The following is a 21,332-nucleotide window of genomic DNA, read 5'->3' as shown; positions in this document are numbered from 1 at the left end:
AAACTACCCCCAAACTAAGTGGTTGAAAACAATATCAATGATTTAGCTCACAGATCTGTAATTGGAGTGGGAAAGGCTCATTTCTATTCTACAGGACATCAGCTGGGGTGGCTTGACCACAAGATTCACTCTTAAAATGACCCATCACTGCTGGCACGTTGCTGCTGGCTGTTGGCTGGGAGTTAGTCCAGTACTAGAGTCCAGGGCAATGGTCATCTCTGTGGGGGCTCCAGCTTCCCTATAGTGTGAATGCTGTATCCTGAGACAAAAGATGGAGAAGCTTCCAGTTCCTTAAGGCCTTGGTTCAGAAACTAGAACAGCATCACTTCTGCCATATCCTATAGGTAAAGCAGTTACAGAGCCAGATTGAAGAGTAGAGATAAAAATTCCCTCCCATTGGGAGGGATGTCAAAGATTTTTGGTCTATGTTCTAAACCTCTACAAGGTCCTTAAGTCTGAATTTCTTTCCCTCCTTCCCCCTCTTCTTCCACCTCTTCTCTCTCTTCCTCCTCCTTCTTTTTCTTCTTTTTGGTGGTGGAGAACTCAGAAGTTATTTTAAACCATGTTGTTCATCAATTTTGGAAAGTTTACAGTTTTCAACTCTTCACATATGGCTTCTGTCTAATTCCTTTTCCATTCTGTTTCTGAGGCTCTACTTATATGTATGACAGATCTTTTCATTCTATAGTCTTTTGTCTACTTTCATGTATTTGCCCAGCTTTCTTGCCATGCTTTATCCTGTTTACTCTTTCTGACCTGTTTTCTGTTCACTAGTTTTCTCTTCAGCAGTTTCCAATTTGCTATTATACCTAGCCCTTTTCTTCATCTTGACAACTGTGTTTTGTTTTGTTTTTTGTTTTTGTTTTTTTATTTATTCATTTTTGGAGAGGAGAGGGAGAGACAGAGGGCGAGAGAGAGAGGAGAGACAGAGAGAGAGAAGGGAGGGAGGAGCTGGAAGCATCAACTCCCATATGTGCCTTGACCAGGCAAGCCCAGGGTTTCAAACCGGCGACCTCAGCATTTCCAGGTCGATACTTTATCCACTGCGCCACTACAGGTCAGGCATCACAACTGTGTTTTTTAATCCGGTAGTTTCCACTTATTTTTTTATATACAGTTCTTTGCCAAAATTACAAATCTTCTTGAATATCGTTACAGTTATTTTAAAGTCTGTGTCAGATAATGTTAATATTTGCCGCCCCTCCCTTATAGACCTGTTTCTGTTGGTTTTCTTTAGCCTGAGGAGTTTTGATAGTACCAGACTTTGGATTTGCACTAGTGCTTGCAGAAATAATTTGAAGCCTAGTTTGGTGTTTCCTTTATGTTTGCTTCTCCCAGGCGCCTGGGAACAAGCGCACTTGGGATCACCTCAGCCCAGTTTCCGGAACTGGGATTGTTTGAGGCTGACTACAGTCCTTGTGAGGGTCTGTGTGCTCGTTTCCCACCTTTATTCCTGGGTGAAGACTTTCAGGATCCCAAGCACAATAAGAGGTAGTCGTCAGGGCTCTCCCCGGCAGACTCCTGGCCTATAGTCCCTGTCCCCTGAGGCTGTGAGGTTAACGCTACTATTTGTCCCTCCAGCCTCTTGAAAACAGCAGCCTAAATACCAGGCTCACTTCCTGGATTTCCTTAATGCCGTTCAGCCTGGCAACTCATCACTGTCTGACTAGGTACCCAGCACCTCATGCAGATGCTTTTTTTTTTTTTTCTTTATAGGGACAGAGAGAGCGTCAGAGAGAGGGATAGATAGGGACAGACAAGACAGGAATGGAGAGAGATGAGAAGCATCAATCATCAGTTTTTCGTTGCGACACCTTAGTTGTTCATTGATTGCTTTCTCATATGTGCCTTGACCGCGGGCCTTCAGCAGACCGAGTAACCCCTTGCTTGAGCCAGCGACCTTGGGTCTAAGCTGGTGAGCATTTTTTATTTTGCTCAAGCCAGATGAGCCCGTGCTCAAGCTGGCGACCTCAGGGTCTCGAACCTGGGTCCTCTGTATCCCAGTCCAGCGCTCTATCCATTGCGCCACCGCTTGGTCAGGCTGCTTTTTATATTTTGTCCAGTATTTCTGGTTGTCCCCAGCTGGTGATCTGGTTCACATGACCTAGTCTGCCATTAACAGAAGTATAAGTCCTCAGGGAGACCCCATTTTGTTTTGGGTCATTCCCATCAGCATTCAAAAGCTGGATTACTCTCCATCAGCTGCCTTTATTTGCCTGTCTCCAATTCTTACATCCCGTTCTTCCTTAAACCCATGCTGATCAGACTGTGGTTCCCACATGCCACCAAAAATACTCTTGTCGCCTGACCAGGTGGTGGCGCAGTGGATAGAGTGTCGGACTGGGATGCGGAAGGACCCAGGTTCTAGACCCCGAGGTCACCAGCTTGAGCATGGGCTCATCTGGTTTGAGCAAAGCTCACCAGCTTGGACCCAAGGTCACTGGCTCGAGCTGGGGGGTTACTCAGTCTGCTGAAGGCCCGCAGTCATAGCACATATGAGAAAGCAATCAATGAATAACTAGGGTGTTGCAACAAAAAACTGATGATTGATGCTTCTCATCTCTCTCTCCGTTCCTGTCTGTCTGTCCCTATCTATCCCTCTATCTGACTCTCTCTCTGTCCCTGTAAAAAAAAAAATACTCTTGTCAAGGTCACTCATACTGCAGTGATGCCCAATCCAGTGACCCATCCCAGCTGTCATTATATCTGACACCCCAGCAACATTTGCAGTAGAGCACTGCAACGGTGAGAGGATGGTGAGAGGAAACACACCAGCCAGGCAGAGTGGGGAGTGGCACTGCCCTATCCCCGTTCCTGCTTTGTTTCTCTATAGCGCTCTTTATGAGGAAGTCTATTTCACGTACTCCCTTAGTTTGATTTGTTGTTGATCTCCCCATGAGAACCTGGGCTCTGGGAGGGCAGGGAATGTTGTCTGTTTTGTTCATTCATTTACCCCTGCATTTAGGACAGTGTCAGGCACAGTTCAGGCTCTTGGGAGCTATTTGCTAAGCCTCTGCTCTCTCTGGGGAAGAGCAGTCCCTGCTGTCTGGCTGTGGGGCTTGTGCAGGTATGTGCGGAAAACCTGGTGTTGCTGAAGGCTCTACTCCAGGGGTCCCCAAACTACGGCCCGCGGGCCACATGTGGCCCCCTGAGGCCATTTATCCTGCCCCTGCCGCACTTCTGGAAGGGGCACCTCTTTCATTGGTGGTGGTCATTGAGAGGAGCATAGTTCCCATTGGAATACTGGTCAGTTTGTTGATTTAAATTTACTTGTTCTTTATTTTAAATATTGTATTTGTTCCCATTTTGTTATTTTTACTTTAAAATAAGATATGTGTAGTGTGAATAGGGATTTGTTCATAGTATTTTTTTATAGTCTGGCCCTCCAATAGTCTGAGGGACAGTGAACTGGCCCCCTGTGTAAAAAGTTTGGGGACCCCTGCTCTACTCAGAACTTCGAGTAGCCATCATCGAAATGGGATTGTTTCAGTTTTTAAAGCACTTTTACTTTACTGTCCTTTCTGATCCTCACAGCACCTCTGTGGTCAGTGGGTCAGATGAAGTTAGTCTCATGTTTCAAAGAGGACTCAGAGAGGAAAGGGGTTCTTCCAAGATCACACAGCAGCTTTTTTTTTTTTTTTTTTTTAAATGAATTTTTATTAATGGTAATGGGATGACATTAATAAATCAGGGTACATATATTCAAAGAAAACATGTCTAGGTTATTTTGTCATTAGATTATGTTGCATACCCCTCGCCCAAAGTCAGATTGTCCTTCGCCATCCTCTATCTAGTTCTCTCACACAGCAGCTTTAATAGCAGACCTTGGACTCAGACTCTACTCTTTAAAAATAAATAAAATTTCTTTTTTGATTATATAATTAAAAGTAATATTAACTCATTATAGAAAATGTAGAAACTACAGAAATGGATAAAGAACATTTAAATTATGATGCTACCATGCACATTTTGACATATTTCTTGTGAGTCTTTTTTTTTAAATGTTAATTTTGTTATTGATTTGAGAGAGAGAGGAAGGGAGAGAGAGAGAGAGAAAAAAAGAAAGACACAGTAACATCGATCTCTTCCTGTATGTACCCTGACAAGGGATCGAACAGGCAACCTCTGCACTTCGGGACAAGGCTCTGACCAACTGAGCTATCCAGATAGTCTTTTTATTTTTTAATACCATTTACATCACTTATCATACAAAATTTGTATCCTGCTTTTAAATTTAACTTTACAAAATAACTTTTCTCTGTTCTTTCAATATCTCACTTTCATGGCTGCATAATATTGCACCACATAGACGCAACACAATTCATATAATATTCTATAGCTGGACATTTAGGTTAAGCAACACGTTTTCTTCCCACTATGTGTGAGAGACTGGGAACTTGAAGCTGAGGCTCTCAGAAGTGACAGTCAAATTAGAAAGTAGATATGACAAGGCTTGGATAAAATAAAATCTAAAAGTACCACATGATGATATAAAAAAAAGAGAGAAGGAAATCTTTTCAAAAAAAAAAAGAAAGTCCTAAAAATAAAAGAAAGTCCTGATTCCATTGTAGGGGGAGGCGCATCCAGCTGGAGCAGGGGGGTGCACAGCCAGAGTCAGGCAGTATATACTGTTGGCGAGGACCTTCTTGTTCCAGCAGAGATACGGGCCTAGGATACCGCCCCCACCCCCACCCCCGCTCATTTCTGTCTCCCTTCTCCGTCCTGGCCTCGTAGACTCTTCCAGCTGGACACGGAGCCCGACGCCCTGGCGACCTTCCAGCAGTATTCCTCCCAGTTGCCGCCCTTCTATGAGAGCTCCGACCACATTCTGCAAGTTGAGGTCCTGCAACAGCTGACCGACCTCATCCGCAACCACCCCAGCTGGTCGGTGGCCCACTTGGCGGTGGAGCTGGGCATCCGAGAGTGCTTCCACCACAGCCGTGTCATCAGGTGGCCGGGAATCTTGCAAGTGGGGCGGGAGGACCAGATCCCTGGAACGGTGTGTGTGGCCGGGTGGGGACTTAGGGAATCTCTCCGTCCTGCCTGAGTTCCCCTCTGCAAACTCAAAGGTAGTCCAGAACGTTTGATTCAAAAAGGGTCAGCATGCCCTTTGGGTTAGAGCACAGGGATGCTGACTGAAGTCAGAAGGAGGGACGTAACATTTCTGGAGTGCCTACCAGGGGCTGGGCCCACAGTAGCTGTTTTATACCCACCTTGAAAATGAATCCTCCCAACACCCCTGTGAAGTATTGTTATCCCAGTGAGAGGTTGTGTGACCCTCGCAAGGTCACTCAGCTGGAGGAGGTTGAAGAGGCTTCAGATCTTTGGTATCTTCTTCCAAAGGTCTGGCTGCCCCTCTGGGAGCTGTAACCCTTACTCTCAGACGTCCATTTAGCCAGCATGTGAGTCAGTGGGTGCCCCTGGTGAAGGGACCATGCTGGTCACAGTCCTGTCTTGAGGTGGCCACACCTCCTTTAGTCCTCTTCCCAGGTGGCTCTGTTCAGCTCCCAGGCCAAAAGCTCAAAATTCCTGGCTGCCCTTTATAGTCAACAAGCCTGTTCTTGGACATCGTGGTATTTAATCCCACCATAGCCTGTCCGTTTCTTAGGACAGGTACAGCTGCAGTTGTTTTTATATTTTTTGTAGATAATGAAGCCTGAAGAGGTAAAGTGAATTGCCCAAGGTTAGTGAGGTTTCTGTCTCCTGGGACACTTTCTTTGCCAACCTACTGCCCACTTCAGGCTGGTGTGCCCTGGGGCACATCTCCCATACAGATGTGCCACCCGAACTAAAAACGATACAAATTACAAGATACAAATAAATTGTGACCCAGCCCTAAGTTTTAATCTGCCAGCTGGAGCATGGCATGAGTGCTCTTGAGCTCCTAGCCTACTTCCCTCTTCTGCACTTGGCTTTCCCAGTACCCTTCCCACCTTGTGCCATGTCCACTCATCCACCCCACTGCCTACAGCTGTGCCAACAGTACGGAGAGGGAGGAGGGCTGCACGCCCCTGCACCTGGCCTGCCGCAAGGGAGATGGGGAGATCCTGCTGGAGCTGGTGCAGTACTGCCATACCCAGATGGACGTCACTGACAACAATGGAGAAACTGCCTTCCATTACGCTGTCCAGGGTGACAATTCCCAGGTGCTGCAGGTGAGCAGGGGTGGGGGCAGGGCAGCCAGGACCAGGAGCACCTTGCTGTGCCCACAAGTTGTCTTTGGGTATTTGGGCTCAGATGTCACTCTGGGCCTCCTCGTTGGTCCTTAAGGCCTGAGCTCCTTTGTGAGGGGTGCACCCCCTCCCTGCTCTTCCCTCCCACACTTGTCCAGGAGACACATCTTTGTCCACTTCGCCCTGGCAACCCTGGGAAAGTCCTCCAGCCCAGCAGACAAGCTCAAGGCCCCATCCAGCCAGTGAGTTTAGTTCAGCTTTTCCTGCGCACCTCCTGAGTCGGACCCCTGAGTGGAGGCATTCGTGGTCCTCTAGTACCTGAGCCTAACTTTTTACAGGAACTCACAAAAATAAGATGAAATTCCCTCTGTACCAGAGGCACTCCTGTTAAAATTTGATTGGCTAGATAGAAAAATTAAAAAAATTTTGAGTAGATCTAGTGATGTTATTAAAGGGCTACTTTAATTATTACATAGAAAAGACAGAATACTGGACAATATTTTATTGCCAAGAATTAGAAGATTCTTCTAAAGGTTATCTCCTTGTCTCCGCTTTGGCATCAGAATGGAACTACATTGTTCCAGAAAATATGGGTTCACATGTAATGATGAGTGCTGGCGGGGGAGGGATTGCATACCCACTGTTGATCCACCCTTAGGAGAATCACCAAATGCCCAGCCCAGGGCCGCACGCGTCCTGCCCCAGGGTACAGGGCATGCACTCTCCTGTCAGTGGTCACGTACAACAGTACCTGACCTTTCTCACGTGCTTGTCACCTGCCTGACCCTGTACTGAATGTTGTGTGTGTTCTAGTTAATTCTCAGAATACCCTTGGTGGGTGGGAGTCATCCTCCTCCTCTTCTTGCTAAAGAAACAGGTTCAGTGACGTTAAGAAGTTTGCCTAGGGAGGGCCACGGAGCTGTGAGTGGTGGGGCTGGCCCTTGAGTTGGGCCACCCTGCTGTGCCCCAGGCTACTGACGTGCCCAGCTGGTCATACGGGTAGGGTACGTAGGGATCATAGCCTCAGGGAGACAGCATTCAGCCACAAGTGAGGACATAAAAGCCTCTTGATTTGCTTTTTAATACTAGTATTTTTTTTAACTGAAAACATAATATCTGCACATAGCAAAAAATTAATTAATTAATTAATTTCAAGCAGGACAGAAAGATATAGAGTGAAAAGCAGGATACACTACCCCTCCTGCTCAGACCCTCAGTGCCCATGCCTAGATACAACCAAAGTTTCCATTTTTTTATTTAGAAATTTTCGCACTTGCCACAGTCATGCCAGACCCACACACCCCATCGATCGGCACTGACTCAGTGGGCTCCCTGTCTTCTTCCAAGGCCTCTCCTTCCCTGTTGCTTCTCTTGAAGTACTCATGGAGTCCAGCTTCCTAGTCCCCAGAGAGACCTGTCCCTTCTGTGGAGGATGCTGGGGCGGGATGTGCAGGGGCTACTCTGTGCTGGCTCCAGCCCACACTGCTCTCGTGCTGGCAGCTCCTGGGGAGGAACGCGTCTGCTGGCCTGAACCAGGTGAATAACCAAGGGCAGACCCCACTGCACCTGGCCTGCCAGTTGGGGAAGCAAGAGATGGTCCACGTACTGCTACTGTGCAATGCTCGCTGTAACGTCATGGGGCCTGGTGGCTACCCCATCCACACGGCCGTGAAGTTCTCCCAGAAGGGGTAAGCCCTCACTCTCCCCACCTCCCCCAGCCCCACCCCATCCATGGCTTACTGGACCTCAGCTCCCCATGCCTGTCCTGAGCAGTGACCTCCACAGGCCCGTTAGGTGGGCATCAGAGTCGGTGCCAGGGGCTGTTCTGGCACAGATAAATGTGTAGGGGTGTGACTCTCAGTTCACAGACTCCACTGTACAAAGAATAAAACAAAATTTCTCTATAATACACCTTAATTTCTGACCATGAACCTCCCTCTACCAAACTGGAGAAAGACAATCTTAATCTTCCCCAGGGTCCCTCCTTTCCAACTCCCCCAGGTGATGGTCCAGGGGTAGGGTCTCATGCAACCTCAAGACTCAAGAGGGGTCACCGACCTGGGTCTTCTTCCTCCCCAAGCCCACCAGCCTGATCTGAATCCTGTCATGCTGCAGAGCTCACAGCTTCTGTGGCCAATGCAAAACCCAGAAATGGCAATCAGGGTGGCCCAGGGCTCCATCTGCCTATGTGCATTCGTCCTTCCTGGTTGGTGGCACTGTGGGGAGTCAACCCAGGCTCATGCCTTAGGGAGCCCTAGAGCACTGTCTCATTTTTTCCTTTCTCCCAGACCTGGAAAACGTTGGTCTGGAAAATTCTTCATGTAGTGTGTGTGTGTGTGTGTGTGTGTGTGTGTGTGTGTACGTGTGCCTGTGTGTGTGGGGAGTATGTGGGGAAAGTGGATAAAAGAGATGACTATCTCAAAATATTACCTAGCAAGTACAGTATCTAGAATGAATGGATGGATGGATGGATGAAGGAGTCAGTCCCTCCATTCCAGGTGCTGTGCTAAGTGCTGGCCTCACAGAGATGGGTGACAGGACAGTTCCGGAATGGGAGACACAGAAGTCACACAGGGGCCTCCAGTGTTGAGTTCTTGGCCAAAAGGGAGAATAGAGCACGGGAGGGGCCGCACTTGGGTGGGGGGCAGGCACTCTCGCCCTTCCTCAGAGTTTTCCTTCCTCTGGGGGCTTGGCTGGCCTCCCAGGGCATTGCTATCCCCTCGAAGGTCTGGTCCCATCTTGGACAAAGACAAACCCTCCTTTCCTTTATTCTCCCTAGCACAGCCAAGATGGGCTAGAACTTTAAGACTTTACTAAGAGGTTAGAGACAGTACAACACTCTCACCCCCAATAATCAGATTCTCTAGTTGCAGGTTGCAACCCAGATGGACACAGTGATGGTCATGCTTTCCTATACCTGAAGGCTGGCATGGTGGCCCTGCTCCTACTTGGCTTCAACCGCCAGATCCAGTCGCCTGCTAGGTCCCTGTTACTTCCCGAACCTTGGTGTTGTCCTGGTTGCTGCCTCCTGAGATACCCTCGGCCACGTTCCCTCTCTGCCTTGCCCAGGTTTCCTTGCGGGACTGGCTCAGATCAAGGAGGGTTATTTCCTGCATGATGACACAAGTCGTCTCATACCTTGGGTGTGCCCTGCTGCTGCACATAGCCAGGTTCCTTGGGATCCCAGCAGGGACACCCTCTGCCACTGCGTGGGAGCCAGCATAGTTGTACTCTGAGAATTGCTGGTGTTAGTGTTACTGAAGGTGGTTCTGTCCCAGTTCTGATATGGGAGCCCCTCTGCTGTTTGCTGACCTTCCAGGGACTCTAGTTTCCCTTAGCGTAGTGTCTTCAGAGCACACTAGTATTGTAGCATGGGTCAGAATTTCCTTCCTTTTTAAGGCAAAATAATACTTCATTTTGCTTTTTCATTTATCTATTGGTGGGCACTTTGGTTGCCTCCACCTTTTGGCTATTGTGAATAGTGCTGCGGTAACAGTGGCTTACTGTTCAAGCCCCTGCTACCAGTACTTTGGTGATATACCTAGGGGTGGAGAGCAGCTGTACTCTCAACCACCCTGCCTACTACTTCTTATAGAATGCAGTCACCATATGAAACCAACAATGGGCTTCGGGGATGGAGGGCGGCTGTGTACCAGGCACAGAACCAGGTGCTGAAGTATCTTGTCTTTAATTCCCTCCCAGTCCTGTTAGGACTGCCTCCATGTTGCAGATGGACTAAGTTACTTTCCAGAGGTCACCAATGAGGAAGCTAGGGCTTGACCTCAAGTCTGTCTAACACTAAAGCCAGCACCAGTGAGAGTGATTATTGCTAATAGGAGTTATCAGGGAAGGTTTCCTGGAGGAAGGGGCTTAAGACGTGTCTTGAGGGGCTTACATGCCCTAGACATACCATGGTATTCACACTGATTGATTTTGTTGCAAACTTTATTTGCAGAAACTCTCCCTAACCAGTAGATGAAGCTGAAGCCCCCAGTCATGACCTGTTCCAGCACCATGCTACCTCCAGCCTTCCTCACTATCCCAGGGCTCCTCTCTCCACAGGTGTGCTGAACTGATCATCAACGTGGACAGCAACCAAGTCCATAGTAAAGACCCACGCTATGGAGCCAGCCCCCTGCACTGGGCCAAGAATGCAGAGGTAGCTAAAGTATGGGGGAGTGGTGGGGAGCCGGTCCTTAAGCCCTTTGTTCCTCAGCCACCCGAGGAAGGAGGTTACTGAGGGGACCCTGAGGACGGCACTTGGGAGGTTGATCTTGCAGTGGGCCCTGAGGCAGAGAAGCCCAAGGAGAGGTGACATCCTGGTGTAGCTCTAGCACTCACAGGCACAGTGACTGTCTCCTCTGCGTTTTCCTCCTGTGTGCAATTGGGAGTCCGATGCCCTGTCTCTGGAGGTGTGAGATCAGCAAGGTGGTACAGGAGAAAATTCTTCGTAAATAGTTCATTGCCTCAGAAACAGTAGGGGGTGGCTGATGGTGAAGCTGCTGCTGGCTCTAGCAGCACCTCGTCTGAAGCCTCTCCCTGAGCCGCACTCCGTCCCCTGGGAGGATGGAGGGCTGGGGTCTCACCTCCAGAAGCACAGCTCAGCAGTGCACTGGATGCCCCAGAGATCACGGCCTGCTCATAGCTATGGTGGGCCAGAAGCTGGAGATGCCCACCTCTGCAGGGCACCGTCTTCCTGCCAGGAGCTAGCCATCAAGCCAGGCCCTTTTGTGTATGTTTTGTCAATCACTGTCACCACACTCTTTGAGGTTGGGACTTGCATTGCCATTTTACAGCAGAGAAAACTGAGGTACAGAGAGGTGCAGTGACCCGTCCAAGCTCAGATAACTGGGATAAAGCAGGGCTGCTCAAGCCTGTTGGGCTCTGAAGTCCTAGTCCTCTCCGTGGCCCCAGGCTCCTCAGGGCGCTGGGTGAGCAGGGGTGTGTTGCCGAGTCCCGAAAAGGACCCTGCAAGGTCCCAGGGAAGGTGACAGGGAGTGGACCATTCTGGGACAGGGCCTAGAGGAATCTTTTCAGGGTGGCACAGGGTTCTGTGAGCTCCAGGGAGGGACTTGGAAGCCCCTTAAAACAGGGAACATCTTCAGCTTTTTGTCCCCTGGTTCCTGAAGTACTGATGGTGTGAGAGCCAGGGTCAGAGCCACCCCCAGAATTGAGGCCTACCACCTGGGCTCTTCCTGTTGCCGGAGCTTTCCAGAGGCCCAATACCTGAAGGCCTCTGAGGAAGGGTGTGGCAGTGCCCAGGTGCCATGGGCCACAGCTGTTCGAGTACCCTGCTGACTCGGGCCAGGACCCTGTCTCCCACAGATGGCCCGCATGTTGCTGAAACGAGGCTGCAATGTGAACAGCACCAGCTCTATGGGCAACACAGCTCTGCATGTGGCGGCAATGCGCAGCCGCTTCGACTGCGTCATGGTGTTGCTGACCCATGGGGCCAACGCCAATGCCCGCGGAGAGCACGGCAACACACCGCTGCACCTGGCCATGTCGGTGAGCTCTCGGCCCACGCCGACTGCCCTGTGGGGGGGGCGCTGGAGCATGGTTCCTTCCTCTGCGCCCTGCTGCCCTCGCTCCTGTGCTTCCCACCTTGACACGTGGTGTGAGAGGGGCTGCAGAGGTCTGGGGGTCTTGCTACTGACTGTGGCCTTGGGTGGCACATGTCACTGCTGTCAGCCTTGGTGTCCTCATCTGGGAAGTGGAGGCGTAGATTCCCACCTGGCTGAGTGGTCCAGAGGAGTAAATGGTAGCTATTTAATGACACACAGTGAGTGTCCAACCTGTGTTAGTCCTTCCTCCCGGCGTTATTAGGGAATAATATCCATCTGTGTGTTGTTCTTATTTCCCTGGTGAGCTCCTGGAAGGCAGGGCCTGCTTCCACATCTGGACAGCCCACGGTTGATGTTGGTCACGTTTGTTGGTCTATTATAGAGCAGAGCATAGGCCATGCCCATAAAGCCCTGCAGTCTGGTCAGACATCTATAGTATGAGCACATTGCATGTGGGGGAAGGGATGCTACTGTGTTACAAACACGTGTGTGTGTGTGTGTGTGTGTGTGTGTGTGTGTGTGTGAGAGAGAGAGAGAGAGAGAGAGAGAGAGAGAGAGAGAGAGAGAAATACCACATGCACAGAAATCTGTTTAATAAGTCTTGGAGTGATAGAATGGGGGACGACGACTGGGACTCTAGAAATTGATTTAGGACAAATTCAAAGATATTTTGTTGGCCTGACCTGTGGTGGCGCAGTGGATAAAGCGTCGACCTGGAAATGCTGAGGTCGCCGGTTCGAAACCCTGGGCTTGCCTGGTCAAGGCACATATGGGAGTTGATGCTTCCAGCTCCTCCCCCCTTCTCTCTCTGTCTCTCCTCTCTCTGTCTCTCCCTCTCCTCTATAAAATGAATAAATAAATAAATAAAAATTAAAAATCTGGTCTAAAATTAAAAAAAGTATATTTAAAAAAAAAAAAGAAAAAAAAGATATTTTGTTGTATACCAAAGGTCATGATTGTAGAGCAGCTTTGCACAAGAGGCTGAAATGATAAGTAAAACCATGGACATTTGTAGTACTGAATGGGCCCTTGGAATTGTTCATCAGCAGTCCTCAAACACTTTGGCCTCTTTGGTCCCTTTATACTCTTAAAAATTATTGAAGACCCCAAAGACTTTTTTTTATATGAATTTTTATCTGTCTATATTTACCATATTAGAAATTAAAAGTGAGAAATTTTCAAAATACTCATTAATTCATTTAAAAATAACCATAATTTAGCAGTCTCATAATAACATGAATAATGTTTTTTATGAAAAACAACTTTCTTTTCCAAAACAAGAAATAATTGAGAAGAGATGGCACTGATTTACATTGTTTTGGATCTTTTTAATGCCTGGCTTCAGAGAAGACATGAATTTCCTGTCTTCTGCCACATTTATCCTGTTGTAGTATGTTGTCAGATATTTTGAAGACCGTGAAGAAAATCTGGCCTCACAGAGATATATAGTTAGAAAGATATATACTTCCACCTTCCCAGATAATTGTGAGTGTTCTTTGATACTGCACCAGAACGTGACAGGGTGCAGTTTCTGACAAGGTGGTTGTGGTGGGAGCACGGAAGCCATCTCCACGCACTTTTCACGCATTAGTGTCCACTGGCATCTCCTGCCCTTTGCAAAGACCTTTACCCCACGCACAATTTCGTGTCCTCCCTGGAAAATATTAGTTCACTGAGTATGCACAGCTTCCAAAAAACCTTGACTCATTTCATTCTGAAGAACCTACCTTTGTAAATATCACCGTCAATCTCATCTAAAAATCTTTAAATTTTAGGAAGCTGTCAAGCCCATCATGGCGTATACGGGTTTTCTGAAATTCTAGTATTTGTTTGAAAGCTTAAAGCAGGGGTCCCCAAACTAGGCCTGCGGGCCACATGTGTCCCCGGAGGCCATTTATCTGGCCCCCGCTGCACTTCCGGAAGGGGCACCTCTTTCATTGGTGGTCAGTGAGAGGGGCATAGTTCCCATTGAAATACTGGTCAGATTGTTGATTTAACTTTACTTGTTCTTTATTTTAAATATTGTATGTGTTCCCGTTTTGTTTCTTTACTTTAAAATAAGATATGTGCAGTGTGCATAGGGATTTGTTCATAGTTTTTTTTTTATAGTCTGGCCCTCCAACGGTCTGAGGGACAGTGAACTGGCCCCCTGTGTAAAAAAGTTTGGGGACCCCTGGCTTGAAGCTTATTATTGGCACAAATACTGCCAGTTGTTTTCCTCGAAGTGACAGGCTCGCCGCTCTCATTTTTGAGAAAATGTCTTCCCAATACCCAAGGCTGAACAGTCACAGTTTACATGTCAGCCATCCTTCTCAAGTGAAAACGGTGTTCTGTGAGCACAGGCAGCCAGTTCCGCTCTCAGTTTGAGCCCCCTCGGGACATAGCTTTGTTAGGCTGCAGAAATGCCTTATCCATACCCCACTGTGTGACTGGTTACACGAGTGTCAATGTTTAATAGAATTAGCAATTCTAGTCATACTGCTTCATCAAGAGTGTTCTTAAGAGAAGCAGGCTTGTTAATGAATTTATTTTTACCATGAGCCTGTGGCAGAAAAACAGCCGTGGTGGCTGTTAGTTTGGTGCCACTGCCTTGCTTAGTGCTAAGGCACCGGCAGTTTTATCCACCATTGTTTTTACACCATCGGTGCAAAAGTCAGCACAGTGCAAGGGCAAACATTCTTGGTATTTTTTATGAAAACAGTGTTAATCTCCCAAACCATCTGAAAGGGTCTCGCGCATTTACAGAGGGGTCTGCAGACCTTACTTTGAGAACTGCTGACGGACTTCATTGTTTCCCAAACTTCAGTTCCTAGCCAGTAGCTTCTTCACAGTTTTTGGCACATTTGTGAACCATTTTACAATGATGTCCTTAATCATTTCTTTAAGTTGGCTTGCTTGTAAACCTACTTAAATCTATTTTGAAGGAAATGTTGTACCACTACCATAAGTGGTTAAATCAGTGCCACAAAGAAAGGTAAGCAGAAAAGAACTGCATCACTAATGTGTAAAACATACACATTGACCTGTGAGCATATGAATTCTAATGGTACCTGAGCAACTTTTGGACAACTGCATTCTAGACACACATCTTTGTTCTTTTTTTTTTTAATTTAATTTTTTTTTACAGAGACACACAGAGAGAGAGTCAGAGAGAGGGATAAACAGGGACAGACAGACAGTAACGGAGAGATGAGAAACATCAATCATTAGTTTTTTGTTGCACGTTGTGACACATTAGTTGTTCATTGATTGCTTTCTCATATGTGCCTTGACCGCGGGCCTTCAGCAGACCAAGTAACCCCTTGCTTGAGCCAGCGACCTTGGGTCCAAGCTGGTGAGCTTTTGCTCAAACCAGATGAGCCCACGCTCAAGCTGGTGGCCTTGGGGCCTCGAACCTGGGTCCTCGGCATCCCAGTCCGACGCTCTATCCACTGCGCCACTGCCTGGTCAGGCTGTTTTTTGTTTGTTTGTTTGTTTGTTTAAGTGAGAGGAGGGGAGGCAGAGACAGACTTCTGCTAGCACTCCAACCAGGATCCACCTGGCAAGCCCCCTGAGGGGCTATTCTCTGCCCATCTGGGGCATTACTCTGTTACTCAGCAACTGAGCTATTTTAGTGCCTGAGGCAGAGACCACAGGAGGCCTGAGGAGGCCACAGAGCCATCCTCAGTGCCCAGGGCCAACTTGCTCCAATTGAGTCATGGCTGCAGAAGCAGAAGAGAGAGAAAGAGAGAAGTGAGAGGGGGAAAGGTGGAGAAGCAGATGGTTGTCTCTCCTGTGTGCCCTGACCGGAAATTGAACCCAGGGCATCCACATGCCGGGCCTATGCTCTACCACTGAGCCAACCGGCCAGGGTCTCTTCATTCTTTAGGCAGGGAAATCAAGCCCTGAGAGGGGGGTGGGGGGGTCATGAGACCAGAGCTCTGGCCTCCTGGCAGCTGGTCTTCAGGTTGGTCCTGGGAAACCATGGTGTGCCGCCCCCACCCAGCTTCCAAATATAAACTGCACAGAGCTGTGTGCAGGAAGGCTGCCTGAGGCTGCCATCAGAGAGGACGTGTGCTTGCTTACTCCCTCAGGACTGGCAGCCTGCACCGATGGACAAGACAGCCTTCCCTTTCCTTGCTCACCCTCCCCTGCTACTCCTGAAGGCAACCAGTAGCTTACCCTTCAGTGTCCCCTGAGCTGGGGGTCATAGATGCATTGCTGTCCGTGAGAAGGAGCTGGTGGGGCTGGAGACTGGCTGAGTCACTTCCGATTTCTGCCTGGGTTTGGAAACCCTCACCTGAGAATACTGAGCCTACTTGTCAGGGCACCAGCCTTCAGGTTGTAGACTTTGGAATATCAGGTTGATATTCCCATATTCCCATCAATATTCGGTGGGAAATCAAAGGTCCCAGTGTCTTGCCATTCTGAGGAGAGGCCCACCGATTTGATGGGTAGGGTGGAAGAGGCCGGAGTCCTTTTTGTCTTCATTTCCCTGAGCTGTTGCATATCCCTCGCCCCCCATTCATTCCCACCAGAAAGACAACGTGGAGATGATCAAGGCCCTCATTGTGTTTGGGGCAGAGGTGGATACCCCAAATGACTTAGGCGAGACTCCTGCATTCATTGCCTCCAAGATCAGTAAACGTAGGTGCTCATCACTCTGGGTCTCATGTTGGGCAGGGATGGGTGGGGTGCTGGGGCTGGGGAGGAGGGAAGGCCAGCTCTCTGGTGCCAGCATCCTGTTGTACTCAGTTTCAATCCCTGCCTGCACAGGGTCTCTAGAAGGACCTGGGAGGCTGAGATGGGAAGTTTCTTTTCCCAAGAACTGGAGCCCTGGCCAGTAGATGGGCTGACCAAGGGGCTTGCCAAGCCAGTGTCCTTTCCTGAGTGGCCCCTTGCCACCTGAGGCTGCCAGGATCCAGGGGGGTGGGAAGGCAGTAGCAGCAGCCCTCTTCCCCAGTCTTGGGGAATTCACAGATGGAACCAATATACACGTGTGCATGCATGCCCCGTGCTCACAGGCACGCTGTACACACTGCATGCCTTGGCTTCAGGGATGGAGAAGCAGATCCTCCTGATGAGAGGCACTCCTTCGGAGGGTTTTGGGGAGCTATGGTTGTTGCTGTGGGTGTGTACCCACTAGTGTGTGTAAGCATGCGTGGCATCCTTCCCAGTCATCCCATTCATTAGATGGGAGTCAGTGCCCACTGGTTGGCTGGCTAGTCCCTCTCAAGACTGAAGGAGACTCTCCACTCAGCAGTTTTGAGAATTGCTGAATGTGGAGGTGGGAGTCCTGCCTTCTTGACTGGATTCTAAGGGAAAGAGGAAATACCCAGAATACTGGGGGGGGGGGGTCAACTCCAACCTGCTCTTTCCATTTTCCACACTGACCCCCAGCACCTTCCCAGGCCTCAGGAAGCTGCTTTGGATGTAACAGACTAGAGTCCACACGCCCTGTCGGGGTGGGGTCAGGTGTTGGGGCACCTTGCTTCCCCCAATACCCAGGCAACCTGGTAGATGGGAGAGGGGTCCATGTGTGGAAAGGAGGGGCCTCTCACCTGCATGATGACACCATTTCTGATCCTGTGTGATCTCCCCTCCCCACACTGTCACCAGTCGTCACCAGGAGGGCACTCTTAACTCTGCTGAGAACCATAGGGGCGGACCATCACTTCCCACTCCTCCCGGGGGCCCCCGCGGAACCGGGCTCCCAGGCAGCACAGCATTCCTCCTCCCCGGCAAGACCTCAGCCCCCACCACTGATCAGCTTAAACAACCTAGGTAGGCCCCTCTCCACCCTGCCCTGCGTTCCTTCCTGTCCAGCTCATCCCCAGTCCCATCAATCAGAGCTCCTCAAAGAACCAGTCCTGTGTGCAAGCCTTTGATATGAGCACAGAGGCAGGATTTGTCTTTGGGGGCAGCCAGCAGCCCGTAGAGCCCAGAGGCCGGTGGGTCCCCATCTAATGTCCCACGGTTCATTATTCCTGAGAGGATGCCCTGGTGGACACAGGTTTCTGGTCTGGACATGCCCTGGCACTATGAGGTGGATGCTTTCATGGCCTCTCTGTGTCCCTGGGGCTTCAGGGTGGGCAGTGAGAAGTACTCTTGGGTGTCAGAGCCCCGGGCCCTCTGGATTCAGTAAGGAGTGTTTCTGCCATGCTGTGTGAGTCCCTGTGCTCCCCGCTGGCCCTTTCAGTGACCTACAGGCTTCTGATCATGAAAGGCAGCCAGTGTCTGCCCCGGCTTCCTTGGTGGAGATGGCCCCAAGGAGACTGGTTCTCCTGTGGGCTAGCCCACCCACAGCCCTAGATTGTTTGGAGGTAGGGTCCCCTGAACAGGCCAGTCAGAAACTCATCCTTGTCAAGCTGGCCTTTTATTTTTTGGGTGTTGGAAGCAGACAGCAGCATCTCTAGCCAGGATAGCCCAGCCTAGCCTGGAGCTCAGACAAGGCTGAGCCAGCAGCCAGTTAGTCCTGGCTTTGCCTCCCGCCTCTCACCTCCCCTGCCCACCCCCATCCCAGAACCTGCCCCCATCTTTATCTCTCAATTTTACAGGCAGTCAGTCACCCACGCCAGGCTGGATGGTGGGCCTGGGGCGCGGCGTCAGATGGGTAATGCTCTGGGCCGAGAGGGGCGCAGAGCCACCATGCCCCAAGTTAGCTGTAGCTGGTTCCCTCTTCTCCTTTTTCTCAGCTGCATGCCGAAACATGCACCTTCCTTACCACCCTCTGCCTGGCCTGCTGCCCACTGCCTCTCCTGGCCAGCCTCTCGCTTATCTGGCCCACGCTCTGGCCACTTGCCCTGGTGAGAGGGCACCCACCGCCTTGCTGCCTGCCTTCCTGCTTTGCTGCTTCTAGACACCATGCCCAGTGGTGTGGGGGCCATCAGATCTGAAAGACGTGACACGACTGGACCAGGCACCTGGTGCCGGGCCACTTGTCAGGAGGGCAGCTCACTCACTGGGTGGGCACAGGGGAAACATGAACACAGTGGACGGGTCCATCTGAGTCCAGAGGCCGCTGAGGTTTCCTGAAGGATCAGGATGAGGGTTATCTGAAGAGTGGTGAGGGTATCTCCCTCCATTCATGGAATTAAATCCCAAGGAACATCCTGATCAGGGGTGCTTTTGCTTTGTGGCTTTGGGAGGAAGACATCGAGGAGGACCTGGCACTGGCCGGCCGGGGTGGGGAACAGTAGGCTTCTGTCTGTTCTAGCCCATTTCTCCTGAGGGGCCTGTGGGGTCTGACTCACTATTTTCTGGGACAAAGAGCCCTTCCTGGGGGCAGCAGGCAGACACTCTTGCCAGGGGCAGTGGGCTGAGGGCACAGCTTCAGATTTGCTCCAGGACCTTGGGGCAGGGGGCAGGGGGCGGGGAGCCTGTCACCTGCCGGCCTCTGCCTACCGAGCCCTGTGCCCCGCAGAGCTACAGGACCTCGTGCACATTTCCCGGGCCCGGAAGCCAGGTTTCATCGTGAACTCCAGGCGGGATGAAAAGCGAACGTAAGTGAGGAGGGAAAGGGAGGTCACGTGTGTGAAGCTTCAGCTGCTGCCCGCAGAGGGGTTGGGACTTTTGTCCAGTTCTCCCACAGTCCTGAGAGATGGCTCAAGTCACAGCAAGGAAACTGAGTCTTTAGAGAGCCTGGGTCTGCTCCTTCGTCAGCCATGCGGGCTGTGGGTGACACGATGGAACTGGCTACAGTCCTGTCCCTTCCCCTGAGACCCTGTCATGGTTGTGGGGGAGGTGGCCCAGATCCCCTCTGGAGAGACCAGGGCTTGCTTCACTCAAATTCCACCCTGCTCCTTACTCTGCCTCCCTCCACAGAGCTGGGGGGCTGGGTTGCTTGCCCGAGCACCTGTTGTGCACCCAGGCCCATTGCAGACAGTAGGCCTGGGTGTTGGGCACAAAGAAGCCTGTGCCATGTCCGGGACAACAGTTCCTGGGGCCCAGAATCAGTGCTTGCCAGCAGAACAGCCTGCCAGGACAGACGTCGTTCCCAATAGCTGCTCGCTCCGCCCCTCCCTTAGTAGTAGCGGTGGTTTATTCTCCGTTTATTACTATCTGATGTTTCTATCCTAGCAGCCTTCCTAGGGAGATATTAGTAAGTGTAGAACCTGAGTCCCTGAGAGATTAAGTGAGTTTCTCAAAGTCACAGGAGTGACTGTCCGAGTGGGGACAGGCCCAGCTCTTTAGGATCTGTGGCTTTCTGCTGCTGCAGGCTCTCTCCTGGCCATGCCCGGTCCCGGGGCCAGGGAGCTGCATCCTGTGGGCCACTCTTGGCCTATTCTACTTGTTTCCCTGGCCACCTGTAACTCATGCCCTGGGTACATCCTTCCTGGAGGCGGGGCTGAGGTGAGAGTCCCCAGTAGGGACCTTTCCTGGCAGGTCTGGAGCCACAGCCAGTTCTGCTCCCCCTGAGTTGATCGGGTTGACCACTCTCTTGCCAGCACCACATCCTCAGAAGGGTCTCTCTCAAGCTGTCTCCCTCTCAGGCCCTGCAGGCCTCCAGTGACAGCATGGCCTCCCCTGCCACCCTCTGGGCTGGCTTCAGGGCTGGCAGCTTGTCCAGGAAAGGATGAGGGACCCTGCCGGCAGGCTGCGCAGGCCTCCTTCATATATCAGCTGTCTGTCATCAACCCTCCTGTGTGCGGTCCCTGCCTTCAGGAAGCTTCCTGTCCAGTGGGGGAAAGACAGTAACAAGTGAACAAAAAGTGGTGCTTAGAGAAGCGAGAAGAACTCAGCACATGGGCAGTCGGTGGAGCAGGTCAGGCTGGGCTGGAGGGTCCTGATGTTATCAGGGCATGCTTTGCTCAGCAGTGACATTTGAACTGAGATGGAAAGATGAGGAGACCAGGAAGAATGTTCCAGGTTTGTGCATGGACTGTGGTGGCCTGCCCCTGCGGCAGAGGGCTGGGCACGGCAGGACTGGGGAGACACGTCAGGGCATGTGGGAGAGCGTGCCACTCAGGAGTCAGCAGACCTGAGTCTGGATCAAGCCAGCATCACTTATCACCCATGTGACTTTGGTGGTCATCTAACCTCTGGGCTTCATTCCTTCCCAGCCACGCACAGGGGTCACAAGGAGTGTCCATCTCGAAAGGGATGTGGGACATTTAAGTGAGTTTTTGCTGGCAAAAGCCCCTCACAGCTCCTGGCACGTAATCAGTCCTTTCTCCCTGCCCCCTCCTCCACCACCCATTCCTGCCAGGCTGTAGTGTACCAGCCCCTCCCCCAGCCTTATTTAATTCACTTTAATCAGGCACCTGGGAGTGGGAATTGAGACCTAGCCAAAACCAAGTGGCTGTCCTCATGGAGCTCCCTGTCCAGAGTAGAGGACAGACCCAGGTGTCCTTACCTGGCCCAGGCTGCTCCTTACCTTCCTTTTAAAAAAATTTTTTATTGATTGATTTTAGAGAGGAAGGAAGAGAGAAAGGTATCAATTTGTTGTTCCATTTATTTATACATTCATTAGTTGATTCTTTTATGTCTCTTCACCAGGGATTGAACCCACAACCTATTTTTCTCTATTGCACTTTTCACCTGAAATACATGTTTATTCCTTTATGACTTCGCTGCCCCCAAAGCTTCAATAGCATGGAGCTCTGCTGGGCTTGGT

General features: G+C 50.4%; 1 protein-coding gene across 5 annotated transcripts in view; it reads left to right on the top strand.

Moving 5' to 3' along the window:
• Positions 1-21,332, top strand: part of PLA2G6 (phospholipase A2 group VI) — a 59,471-nt gene that overhangs the window by 25,764 nt on the left and 12,375 nt on the right. For 4 of the 5 annotated variants that reach the window (XM_066358385.1, XM_066358386.1, XM_066358387.1 and 1 more), the window contains 8 exons: positions 4,735-4,950; positions 5,972-6,155; positions 7,674-7,861; positions 10,236-10,332; positions 11,499-11,681; positions 16,255-16,363; positions 17,336-17,500; positions 19,140-19,218. In XM_066358385.1, the coding sequence (XP_066214482.1) occupies positions 4,735-4,950; positions 5,972-6,155; positions 7,674-7,861; positions 10,236-10,332; positions 11,499-11,681; positions 16,255-16,363; positions 17,336-17,500; positions 19,140-19,218 (1,221 nt within the window). The remainder of the gene's footprint in view (positions 1-4,734; positions 4,951-5,971; positions 6,156-7,673; positions 7,862-10,235; positions 10,333-11,498; positions 11,682-16,254; positions 16,364-17,335; positions 17,501-19,139; positions 19,219-21,332) is intronic. The other variant, XM_066358388.1, reaches the window with a different exon arrangement.

This window comes from Saccopteryx leptura, chromosome 1, assembly GCF_036850995.1.
Source record: "Saccopteryx leptura isolate mSacLep1 chromosome 1, mSacLep1_pri_phased_curated, whole genome shotgun sequence".
Classification (NCBI taxonomy): Eukaryota; Metazoa; Chordata; class Mammalia; order Chiroptera; family Emballonuridae; genus Saccopteryx; species Saccopteryx leptura.
Note: the sequence above shows the minus strand (reverse complement) of the source record. Positions and strands in the feature narration are given on the sequence as shown.